The sequence below is a fragment of the Ursus maritimus genome, unplaced genomic scaffold, assembly GCF_017311325.1.
Source record: "Ursus maritimus isolate PB19 unplaced genomic scaffold, ASM1731132v1 scaffold_24, whole genome shotgun sequence".
NCBI classification, from domain to species: domain Eukaryota; kingdom Metazoa; phylum Chordata; class Mammalia; order Carnivora; family Ursidae; genus Ursus; species Ursus maritimus.
The window spans coordinates 36,951,861-36,964,481 of NW_024424897.1; the positions used below are offsets into that span (position 1 = coordinate 36,951,861).

The following is a 12,621-nucleotide window of genomic DNA, read 5'->3' on the forward strand; positions in this document are numbered from 1 at the left end:
GTATCCTGGGCAGAGGGAGCAGCCAGTGGAAAAGCCAGTGTCTGAAGCTTTTGAAGAGGAGAAATGAGATGAGAGAAGTAATAGAAAAATCATGCAGGGTGTGTGGGCCAGTCCAAGGGCTTTGACTTTTACTGTAGTGGAATAGGGAGCAATTTTTGACAGAGGTGTGACATGGCCTAATTACGTTTAAAAGGATCACTCTGGCTATTCTGTGGAGAGGAGTCCGCTGAACAACTGGAAGGTTGGAATGGCCATTAACTGCATCAGAGAACTGTGGGTAGAGCAGATTGTGGTGGGGAGAGATCAGCATTGAGTTTTGGCAAAGTTAAGTTCGAAGTGTCTGCAGACTTTCAAGTGAAGTAGATAGTTGGAAGTGTGAGTCTAGAGCTCAAGAAAGAGCTCTGGGTTGGAGATAAGAACGAGAGTCATCGGAGCGTGTATGGTTTAAATCCAGAAGACTGGGTGAGATTACCTGGGGAGTGAGTGTAGAGAGTGAAGAAAAGAATCCAGGACTAAGTCACTGGCTACTCCAAAATTAAGAGCTCTGGGAAGAAGAGGAAGAACCAGGAAAGTCGACAGAACAGGAGCCTCTAATGCAAAAGAAAAAACCGGGCTGAGCGTGGTGTCCTGGAAGACAAGTGAAGAAAACGTAGTCAAGAGGCCGTGTTGTTTCTGATCCACAAGGCCTGAGAACTGACTACTGGATTGATTTGATAACGTGGAGGTCATTGTGACCTGGACACTAGTAGTTTTGGTGGTATATTGAACACTGTTAGAATATATAACCAGTATTAACAGAATATATCAAGATGATAGTGCTAAAATAGTTTGTTCTTACTTTGCAGGTGAGCCCATGGTAGCAGCAGATGTAGGAGTTTGGGATAATTATTGTGTGAAAAAACAACTTCTTCACTCTTGGTAAATTCATATTAATAAAAAGAGAAAGACTTTTAGGGACATAATCAGTAACTTTAAAACTTGTCTATTATTTTTACCATCTATACTGAAAAATGGTTAAATGTATGAAAAGGCATGGTATCCAGTTAATAATCCTAACTTCTGTCATTTTACAGTCCTTTTTCCATTTTAATTCTAGCAGTGTCAGACGTAGGAAATGTTTATCTTACCATTTATTTGAGGGGAAAGGGAAAGAAGGAAGTTTACTGAAATTGTACCACAGGCATAGCGGGGAAAAGCAAATGATGTGCTAAAAATGAGCTCAGTTTTGCTGGTATATAAAATCAAACTTTTTATTTTATCAGTAAAAGAGTTGAAATTATAATACAAGGGGTGATGTTTGTATTTACAATAGCTTCGTCTTGTAATATCTCATACCAACATCATTAAAGAACAAAGTACTTTTAGTAGCTGAAGATTGCTGGGGGAAAAGATGAGAGTGGGTTGGTAGGCTTTACTCACCCTATTTTCTTTTTCCTCAGCACGGTGATTGCCACCAACATTCTCCTGGTTGATGAAATTATGCGAGCTGGTATGTCTTCTCTTAAAGGGTGATTGAGTTCAAAATCAACTCTTCTAGAAGCTGAGATTTAGTGCATTTACATCAACTACCGTTATATAGCCTGAGCCATTCTTAATTTTTTGCACAATAAAAGCAGTTTATATTTGTTGGCTTTAGCAGTCTCAATAATACTTCATCAAGGTATAAAGAACACAAGAAGTACTTTCACAGTAAAGGAATAATAATCAAAATATTTTTCCTTAAGAGTTCTAACTTCTGGGATGCCTGGCTGGCTCAGTTGGAAGAGCATGTGACTCTTGAGCTTGGGGTCGTGAGTTGGAGCCCCACATTGGGGATGGAGATTACTTAAATAATAAGTATAAGAGTAGAAGAGTTCTAACTTCCTATCCTTTATTATATGTGTGATATGAAATAATAAGAAATATTTATTTGGTTTTCATCCCCAGTTCCTGGCACAAGAGCTTTTAAAACTTTTGTAATTTCCTGAGTAACAGAGGTGATAGGAGCATTTTTTTGGTTATAATATTTGGTCTCAATCTCTGCTTCCAGCTGTAAGAGACTCTAAGACCATTGGAATCTCTGGAATTAATGAGGGTCTTCTTGTATGCTAATTAATGACTCTTGATGGGCCCTTTGGAAGGCACCTGGGTGCCAGAGGAACCAACCTTGTGGCTAGAGGGTTAGAACTTTCAGCCTCTCCCCACATCTCCCACTCTACCCCTCTACCTCTAGGGTAGGTAGAGGGGCTGGAGATTGAGTTACTAATAATGTCTATGTGATGAAACCTCCATAAAAATTTCTAAACTATGGGATTCCAGGTTGGTGAACACATCCATGTGCCAGGAGAATCAGCCCACTCCAGCCCTCCTGGGGACAGAAGCTCTTGTGCCTGGGAACCTTCTGGACTCGTGCTATGTACATCTTCATTAGGTTGTTTGTTTATATCCTTAATAATCTGCTAAACGTGTTTCCATGATTTGTAGTCCAGTTGGATAGAAGTGTGAATAACAAGGGTACCCATTACTTGCAATTGGTGTCTGAATTGGTGGGGGGCAGTCTTGTGGGACTCAGCCCTTGATCTTTGGGGACTGCCCTACCTTCAGGTGGTCGGTGTCAGAATTGATTGTAGAACACCCACTTGGTGTCTGGAGAGTTGGAGAATTGGTTGGTGTACAGAACCCCCCCCCCCATTTGGTGTCAGAAGTGTTGTGAGTAGGGGAAGCAGTGTTCCCTTAGTAGGCTACTGCAGTTTTCATAAAGTAGGATCTATTGGGATTCTTAGACCTTTGGACAACTTTTAGTGAACAAAATATGGCGCATAGGTTTTTGAGTACCCAAGTCAATTTCTGGTTTGTCAGGGAGTATGAATGTAACAGGACAACATTTTATTCTCTCTCAAAATTCCTTCAGTAACTTTACTCCACTCGTTCCTCTTATAAATATGACATCACTTTGTGATTATAGCTTTGGGTTTCATTGAGATCTGACAGTTTATTTTGTATATAATATATTGTATTTTATCTGGTTCTTTGATATATGTGATCAGCAACTTACACTTCTGTGCTAACTCTCTGACCAGGTGGTTAAATGGAGCAGGTCTCATCTGGAAAGGAGTGGGGGGGGGGCGGTGTTGGCACCAACACTGGGAAATAATTGTTTTTGGCTTTGAATGCAGCTCTTCTGTATCAGTATTATGGCAATAGCTTTCCTTTCTTGTTTGAAGCACTGGAATTAATCTGTTGTACTCTTTATTATCATGAGGCTGCTTGTAGTTAATTTCTTTTTGTGGATGCAAGTTGATAAGAGACTAAAATAAGGCAGGTGCGTTTAATGGAACTTTGGCTTATTAGTGCATATAGTAGGAGGTTTGTTTAACCATTTCCTGCCTTAGTTGAAAACCTATACTTTTATACCCCTTTTCCCCCTGACTTGATATGTTGTCAGCATCTTTCCAAGTCAATAACCATGCTTCTGAGCTGTGGTTATATGACATTTGATTGTGTGGCTATTCTGTGATTTATTTAATTCTGTTTTCAAATTTTTTTCTCATTGAAAACAAACATTTCCCTTTTTAGCTTCTGTTCTTGTTTTATAGGATAAGTCTTTTAAGATGTGCATACCATGCATACTGCCAGACTTTTTTCTACATAAAATGTTTAAATTATGAAATATTTTAAATAAACCAGAAGGACAGGAAAAATATAAACCCCTTTGTACCCTCCACCTAGCTTTAACAAATAGTAACATTTTGTCATGTTTGCTTCAGATTTTCTTTGTTGTTAAATTGCCATCCTTTCCCACCCACACCCCATCTTATGCTTTCTCCACCCTTCCTCCCTAGAAAAAGACTGCCTAGAGGTAGTCTTTGATCTTTGAAATATATCATCCCCATGCACTTAAAAAAAACTTTTAAAATGTATGCATATGCCTGTAGCAATGTAAAATTATTCTTTCTGGGTTTTTAAAATATAGGAAAAGTATATACTTTTGCTGCTTTTATTTCCCACTTGACATATGGTTTTGAGATTTATCCATTCATTCATTTGAGCTGTTTTTGAGTATTCCAGTGTATCTCTATACTATAATCCATCAGTGGACCTTTTGGTTATTTCTAATTTTACATCATTTTAAACACCACAGCTTTGAATTTCTGTGTACATGTCTCTTTGGGCACATTTATGAGAGTGTTTCTAGAGATTATACCTAGAAAGGGAATGGCTTAGGTTTAGATTATAAAGTCATTATACCAGTTGACATTTTCCCCTGCAATGTATAAAACTATTGTTCCATGCCCCTACAACCTTACTAAGTCTTAGTATTTTTAGAGTTTTAATTTTTACCCATCTGAAAGGTATATAATTATAGCTCATCTTAAGCATTTGCCTTGATTACTAGTATAATTGAACATATTTTCATAAATCTCTTGGCCATTTTCAGTTTTACAAAATTGCCTGTTCACATTGTTGACCATTTTTTTCATTGGATTTGTCTTTCAGATTGGTGTATGTAGGACTCTATCTCTGTTTGTCTATCTATCTGTATTTTACAATATTTTCTCCCAGCCTGAGGCCTTCTCACCTTTGCAAAGTACTCAGAAGAATTTGATACACATAGTTTTATTTTTATAGACTAAAATTTGTCATTTTTTTCTTTTCAATTTTTTGGTGTCTTTGTAAGAAATTCTTCTCTACTTCAATAATAAAGATTTTAAAAATATTTTATGAGTTTTCAAATTTTATCACATTTAGGCCTTTAATTCATCTGGAATTAATTTTTGTGTATAGTATGTGTTGCGGATCTAATTTTCCCCCCCACATTGCCAACCAAGTGTTCTCAGGCTGGCTGATTTATGTTATCACCTCTATCATATATTACATTCCCTTGGATTGATCAAATTTTAAAACTTGCATTTGTTTCTGGTTTAAATATTTTATTCCCTCGGTCTGGTGGATTGTTATTATAACAATATTGCTTTAATTCTTAAAACTTTATAAAAAAGTCTTGATATGTGGTAGGGTGGTCCCCAAACCCCTTCTTTATTTTCTTCAGAATTGTTTAGGATATTCCTGGATCTCATCTTATCCTTCTTCCATGTGATGTTTAGGATCAGTTTGTTGAGTTACATGTTTTGATTAGAACTGCAATAATTTTATAGGTGATTTCAGGTTGAAATGAATATATAAGTATATATACACACCTTTCATAAATATTTAATTTCTCTTCATTTATATCTTACTAAGTGCTTCATTTGCTTTATTTTTATTTATTTATTTTATTATTTTTAAAAAAGATTTATTTATTTATTTATTTGACAGAGAGAGAGAGCCAGCGAGAGAGGGAACACAAGCAGGGGGAGTGGGAGAGGAAGAAGCAGGCTCCCAGCGGAGGAGCCCGATGTGGGGCTCGATCCCGGAACGCGGGGATCACGCCCTGAGCCGAAGGCAGACGCTTAACGACTGCGCTACCCAGGCGCCCCTTTATTTATTTATTTTAAAGATTTTATGTATTTATTTTGAGAGAGGGAGTATGAGTGGGGGGAGTGGCAGAGGGAGAGGAAGAAAGAGAATGTCAAGCAGACTCCATGCTGAGCGTTGAGCCCGATGGGGGCTTGATTCCACGATGGTGAGATCATGACCTGAGTCAAAATCAAGAGTTGGATGCTTAACTGACTGAGTCACCTACCCGCCCCAGTGCTTCAGTTGTTTTAGATTAGTAAATGTTTTGTTTTCAAGAAAGCTTTAGGTATTTCCTATAAAAATGCATTGCATCTTTGGCTAGATTTATTCCTATGTGTCTCATTTTGGAAGCTATTATGAATAAGCTATTTTATAAAAATTGTACTTTTTAATTGTTCATCATTGTACTATAGGCCCTTTATGGAGTCTTCATATTGGCTTTTGTAGTCCACAACCTTGCCAAACTCTCTTACTAGTACAGTAGTTTTTCTGTAGCTAAACAGGGTTAAGTCTGTTCCTTTTTTTTTTTTTAAATGATTTATTTATTTGAGAGAGAGAGAGCACAAGGGGGGAGAGGGACCTCAGGAGAGGGAGAGAGCGAATCCTCCAGCAGACTCCTTGCTAAGCGGGAAGCCTGATGTGGGGCTCAATTCCAGGGCCCTGGGATCATGACCTGAGCCAAAATCAAGAGCTGGCCACTTAACTGACTGAGACACCCAGGTGCCCCATCAGGTAGCATAAATTCTTCATCTGTGCCTGAACATGGTGCAGACTTTGGGCTTCAATTTCTTGTAGGAGCCCTGAGCAGAGCAAGTTTCTTTACTGTTCACTTGGTAAGTGGGTAGAGTTTGTCTAGCATCATGGAGAGGTGGTTTTTCCAAGGCTCTTCTTTCATCTAGGGGCCTATTATCAGCTCCTTCTTTCAAGGGTGGCCTTGTTTCTGTGTGAGCATCAAAAACTTGACACCTAAACTAGATCTTATATTTAGTTTCTTATTTTCCTGGGCTTCTTCTATTCACCTTTAGAGTTTATCACTGTTTGGGTTTCCTCATCAGGAAAATCTCCCTCTCTTTTAAGTTCCATATAGTTTTTTTAAAAGATTTTATTTATTTATTTTCAGAGAGATAAGAGAGAGCCAGAAAGCACAAGTTGGGGGAGTGGCAGAGGGACAGGGAGAAGCAGGCTCCCTGAGCAGCGAGCCTGCCATGGGGCTTGATCCCAAGACCCTGGGATCATGACCTGAGCCAAAGGCAGACGCTTAACCAACTGAACCACCCAGGCACCCCTATAGAGTAGTCAACTTTTAAGTATGTAAAAAATTCATGATAATTCCCTTAAAAATAAAAAAAAGACTTAATCCCAAGTTTGTTTCATAAAACTCTCAGTTTCAGTTAAAGTTTCATGAGCCAAGAATCGTTATCCCCCTGTCTGCCATTCTCCTAATGGTTTGTTTCTTACCTATCTTTTTTTTTTTACAGTCCTTTCCATAACAATAACTCTCTCTTTGAGATCACTTTATTGGTGCCATCATTATTGCTTTATGTTTTGATCCTGTCTGATAGTCATACATTACTGTCCTCCCAGCCTCCCACAATACCACTGCCATCCCAGGGTTTTGGCTCTTGAACATAATTCAGTTTAATATCTCTAAGTATTAGGTCTTGTAACAATCCATTCACTCTTCCTTTACAGCTGCCTATATAATTGTCAAAGAGATCTAGGGGAACAGGAATACAATCATTAAGGACATCCCCAGTGACTCTGTAAATAGACTTGCTTTCCTTATCCTATTCTAGATTGAGGTCTTTAAGCTTATCAACAAGGAAATCAAGTGCCTCATGAATTAATCTTCAGGCATACTTTTCCTGGCCAGATCTTTAGGCTATACAGGAAAGGGACAGAAATGGGAAACTGGAAGATCAGTGTTTTAGAGTTCAGAAGATCGGTGATTCGGTGCTTTAGTGAAAAACAAACATGCTGCTAAGCTATTTCTAAAGATTGCCTTGCACCATAGACTTGATTATGGATTTTTAAAAAAGATTTATTTATTTATTTATTTGACAGAGAGAGATAGAGTGAGAGAGTGTGAGAGCACAAGCAGGGGGAGCAGGAGAGGGAGAAGCAGGCTCCCTCCTGAGTAGGGAGCCCAACGTGGGGCTTAATCCCAGGACCGTGGGATCATGACCTGAGCTGAAGGCAGATGCTTAACTGACAGCCACACAGGTGCCCCTTGATTATGGATTCTTGTCTACATTTAGTTATTTTAGTTATTTCATAAATAACTTTAGTTATTTCATAAATATTAGCCTTTAAGGATTTTTTAACAAGATTTATTTATTTTAGAGAGAGAGGCCCAAGCAGACTCCATGCTGAGTGTGGAGCCCAGTGTGGGGCTCAATCTATGACCCTGAGGTCATGATCTGAGCTGAAGCCAAGAGTCGGACACTTAACCAACTGCACCATCCAGGAGCCCTAATATTAGCCTTTCTTTAAAAAGGAGACTTGAGCATCTGAGTTGGAGCCATTACTGAGGGGGCATTATATTTGAGGACAGAGAGAGAAGTACTAGAGTGCTGATATTTCCCCAGAGCCTGCAGATGGTAGGAATGGTTTTCCCATGACCAGATTTGCCATCTTCTCCATGCTCAGTAGAGTTCTTGATGGTACAGAACTGAGCGGATGATAGTCACAATGAGCAATGACTGCAGTTTCCTTCCTTCTGAGACTTTCTCGACATTTCTCAGTTGCTTAGTCCCAGAATCAGCTGGCATAGCCCTGTGTGTGCTCATTGCCTAGGCCAGGATGGAGCCAAGTGTCTTGTTGGACAAATAGCCTGTGGGCCTAAATCTGGCTCCTGCCCATGCCTTGGAGATAAATCTAGATGCAGAGGTTAAAGAACAGGTTTGGGCCATATGCTTGCCTGGCAGGTGCTTCACAAAAACCTCAAGATGCATAGGGTAAGGCTGCAAAAGCAGTGAGCTTAAAAGGATCTTTCTTATTGCCTCCTTCTTCTGTAGCCCTTGAGTTATATGCAGGGGCCAAGAACTGTATGCAGTGTTTGTTGGTGGAGGTGCTGTTGACATATAGGAGGCACCATTCCTTGTGCTTGACTCTTCTTCTTCTTTTTTTTTTTTTTAAAGATTTTATTTATTTATTTAACACAGAGAGACAGCCAGCGAGAGAAGGAACACAAGCAGGGGGAGTGGGAGAGGAAGAAGCAGGCTCCATCAGAGGAGCCTGATGTGGGGCTCAATCCCATAATGCCGGGATCACGCCCTGAGCCGAAGGCAGATGCTTAACGACTGACTGAGCCACCCAGGCGCCCCAACTCTTCTATCCATTGTAGGATGTTTCACACTCCTGGCACTCAGGCAATATATCCCCATTTCTTATGACAGCCAAGAATGCCCTTGCATTTCCAGATGTCTTCTGGAAGAGGGTACCACTGAAGAAAACTCCAGCCATTCAGGAATCTACCCATTTGTGTATCATTTTTATTATGTGGTTCTTTGTATTCACTAAACTTCAGCCTCAAGAAGTTCTCTTTTCTCCCTCACCCCTGATCTGGGTCAAAGAATATGATGGGCTGTCCTATGCGGGGGACAGTGTTGGAGACTCCCTCTGTCATGGAGTTGTCTTTGTGGAATGGGGCTGTGCTGGCTCTGGAACCAGAGTGCGTGGGATCATATTCTGTCTTGACCATCTATTAGCTGTGTGACCTGGGGCCAGTTAATTAACCAAAGTTTTCTCATCTGTTAAAGAGGGATAATATTGTACCTATCTTACAGGATTGTTGTGAGGTAAGTTAGTATATATAAATTGCTTTATCCAGTGCTTGGTCCATGTTTTGTACTTAACAGCTGTTTAGCTATTATTTTCATTACCAGCAATGGTATGCATAAGAGAGAAGGGTAGTTTGTGACATAAATAGAATAAAATCAACTAATGATAATAACCCTGCAAGCTTCTGGCTTTAGTCCTTAGACCTCAAGAAGTGTCAACATCGCTTCGACTGTAGGACTAGGATCATGCTGCCTGGAGGCAGGTTGGATGCTTGAGAGTATGCCAGAGGTGTGTCAAATGAATGTTTTCTTTCCTGTTTCCCTGTTGGGCACACTGTTAGTCTCTACCTCAGACTATGACTGGTGAAACTTGTGTAGTTTTTGTGGGGGGGAGGGGGGTAATGTTCCTGAAAGACCATAAGGCCTTTAAAACCATTTTCCCTACAATGTAGGGAAAGTATTTCTGCCTAAGCACTGTGTGACATGAGCTGAGAGTTCTTTTCTGTCACTCCAAATTAGACTTTCTAGAGATGCAGGCTTGACCTTACACATACATGTGGGTGGGTAAGCTGAAAGAGTGTGGTTTCAAGGCACCAAGAATGTTCCGACACTCAAACCTTTCTACCTCCTGTGGATAAAATTCCAATATTAGCACTTAATTCTTTTGTATTAAGCATTATGTGCTTTCTGGGTTTTTGTTTGAAATGCAAGTATGTAGAAAAGAGTTAACATAGCAGGCCTGACTCCTGTCCTTTGAAAGGCCTCCTTCTAAGGTTGGTTCCTGGTTGGGATCTGTCACTTGGATTTTGGGAGTGTTCTTACTACTCTGATAAGAGTGGCTCACTGTGCCTCAGCTAACCTGTCAACAGTATGGTTTGTGCTGAACATTTGCTTTCTTTCTGGTAGTCTGGAACTTGGGTTTATCTCAGGCATGGGGTGCCGATGTGACCAGCCTCCAAGAAAAACCCTGGGTGCTGAGTCTCTAATTTCCTTCCTTGGTTGGCAGCATTTCACATGTTACAGTTTCTCGGTGGGGGAATTCAGAGCATCCTGTGTGACTCCACTGAGAGAGGGCCTTTAAAAACTTGCACTTAGCTTCTTTTGCTGATATTGCTTTGTTTTCCTTTTTCTGTAATAATTTATAGCCAAAAGTATGACTATATACTGAGTCCTTTGAGTCTTCCTAGTGAATCATTGAACTTGGGGGTGATCTTTGGGTCCCCCAACACAACAATATTCCTGATATCATAAGAAAACTACAGAACAATATCTGAGCAAAAATCCTCAATAAAATATTAGCAACCTGAATCCAATATCGTATAAAAAAAATGATACACTCTGACCAAGTGGAATTTATCCCAGGAATGAAAAGTTGTTTTTACATTAAAAAATCCATTAATATAATATATCATATTAATAGAATAAAGGACAGAACCCATACAATTATCTCAATAAACACACACAAGAAAAATCATTTACAAGTTTAATGATACAACGCTGTGAACTTAGAATAGAAGGAAACTTCGTTAACCTGATAAAGGGCATCTATGAAAAGATGTCACTTAATGGTGAAAGCCTGAATGCTTTCCACCTAAGATCAGGAATAAAACAAAGCTGTCCACTCAAACCCCTTTGATTTAATAGTGTTAGAGGAAGAACTGTGTTCATAGACAACATTATCTGGTCTCTAGAAACTCTAAGGAATTAATAAACACAAGTTGTCCTTAGAGAAGAGCACATTGTCAAGTTTGCGTGAGAATGAGTATAGGGGACTTTCTTCTTAGAGCCCTGAAAGAGCCTGGCAACACGGGACTTGGAGACTTGGAGACGGAGGAGGTGTTGAATGGGAAATTCACAGTCTGCCCGCTGCCTGGTATGTGGTTAGTTTATCTACTAGAGTACATAGGTAACTAGGAAGACAGTCTTCTCTGATATGTATCCCTAAGACAAGAGCAGGGAATGTAGGGGTTGTTGACTGTTTAAAATTCTGCTGTAATGCCTGTCTGTGCCTTCTCATGAATTACTGAGAATGAACAGGGCTCTTACCAAAGGGACGGGAGGGGCATGACTTTTGGAACCAGACAGTTTCATCTTTGAATCCTACTTCTCTCTTACTTAGCTGTGGTATTTGGGACCATGCATCAGCTTCAGTTTCCAAATGGGGATGATGGTAATAATTACTGTATCTGTTAAGACATGCATTTGACTGCCAGCAACTGAGATGAGGGATAACAGTAATTTAAGCAATAAAGAAGTTTATTTCTCACTCATGTTCAGAGGCAGGGACATCAGGCTTGTATAGTGGTTCCTCAGTATCAGCTGGGACCCAGGACCCTAATTTTTTTGTTCCATGATTCTGAACATAAGATTTCCATCCTCAGAGTTGCCTTTGTGATCCATGAAGTCTGTTGGAACTTCAGCCATCATAACTGAGTTCCAGGCAGGAAGCAGGAGAAAGGGCCCACCTCAGGAGTCTCTTCGATTTAAGGATCTTTTCCAGAAGTCCCACACAATGATGTCTTTGACATTTCGTTGGCTACAGTTTAGTCTTATGCCTAATTGCGATAGAGACTTTAAAATGTGGTCTTTAGTTAGGCTCCTTGACACTCTCGGTAAAACCCAAGTTCTCATGCTGTAGAAGTAGGGAAGCGTGGCACAGAATAGGCAAAGCAGTCCCAGCCACACCTACCTTGCTGAGCTAGTGATGGAAGGGCTCCGCGATGTCATGCACAGAAAAGCCAGCACAGGGCAGGAGCTCATGAGTGTTCTTCCCTACGCCACCCCCTGGCTCTCACTACCTGTATCCAGGAATAAGGTGAATGTTTCCTAGGGGGCTGAGTAGAGGATGTAGGTGACAAGGGCACTAACCAAGGGCTTCTTCTAAGGGCAGTGCCTTTCCCCACGTTTGACTACTTGGTTCAGTGCCTGCCACTTCATAGATGCCCATAAGCGCTTTTGGATGAATGGGAGAGCATGGTATTTGGAGTCAGGCAAACTTCGTACTTGAATCTTGTCTTTGCCACTGCCTGATAAGGTTACTTAACCTCTTGAGTCTCAGTGTCCTCATCTATAAATTGGGGATGATGATAGTAGTTACTTCACAGCCTGTGAAAGGATCAAACAGGAAAGTGTTTTGTGAAACTCCTAAGCACTGAATGGATAGCATCATCATGGAATTTTACGGGGAGAAAAACAGTATGGGAGGCAAAATTCTTCCCCTGAGCCCCCCTCCCCTTGCTCAGCCTGCTTCTCTTCAAGCCATCTTTGCCCAGGTTCCTGTCCTTACATAGCCATGAGCGTGGACCATAAAGCCAGCCAGCACAGGTTGGCTCTCCACTCTGTCCCTTAACTGGTTGGTACTTAACTGCTCTATGCCTCAGTTTCCTCATCTATAAAATACACA

General features: G+C 40.4%; 1 protein-coding gene across 1 annotated transcript in view; it reads left to right on the forward strand.

Moving 5' to 3' along the window:
- The window catches only part of CCT6B (chaperonin containing TCP1 subunit 6B), a 26,551-nt gene extending 24,922 nt beyond the window's left edge, over window positions 1-1,629 (forward strand). The window contains exons 13-14 of the mRNA XM_008695397.2: window positions 846-918; window positions 1,440-1,629. Of these exons, the coding sequence (XP_008693619.1) occupies window positions 846-918; window positions 1,440-1,512 (146 nt within the window). The 3' untranslated portion in view covers window positions 1,513-1,629. The remainder of the gene's footprint in view (window positions 1-845; window positions 919-1,439) is intronic.
- The last annotated feature ends 10,992 nt before the right edge of the window (window positions 1,630-12,621 follow it).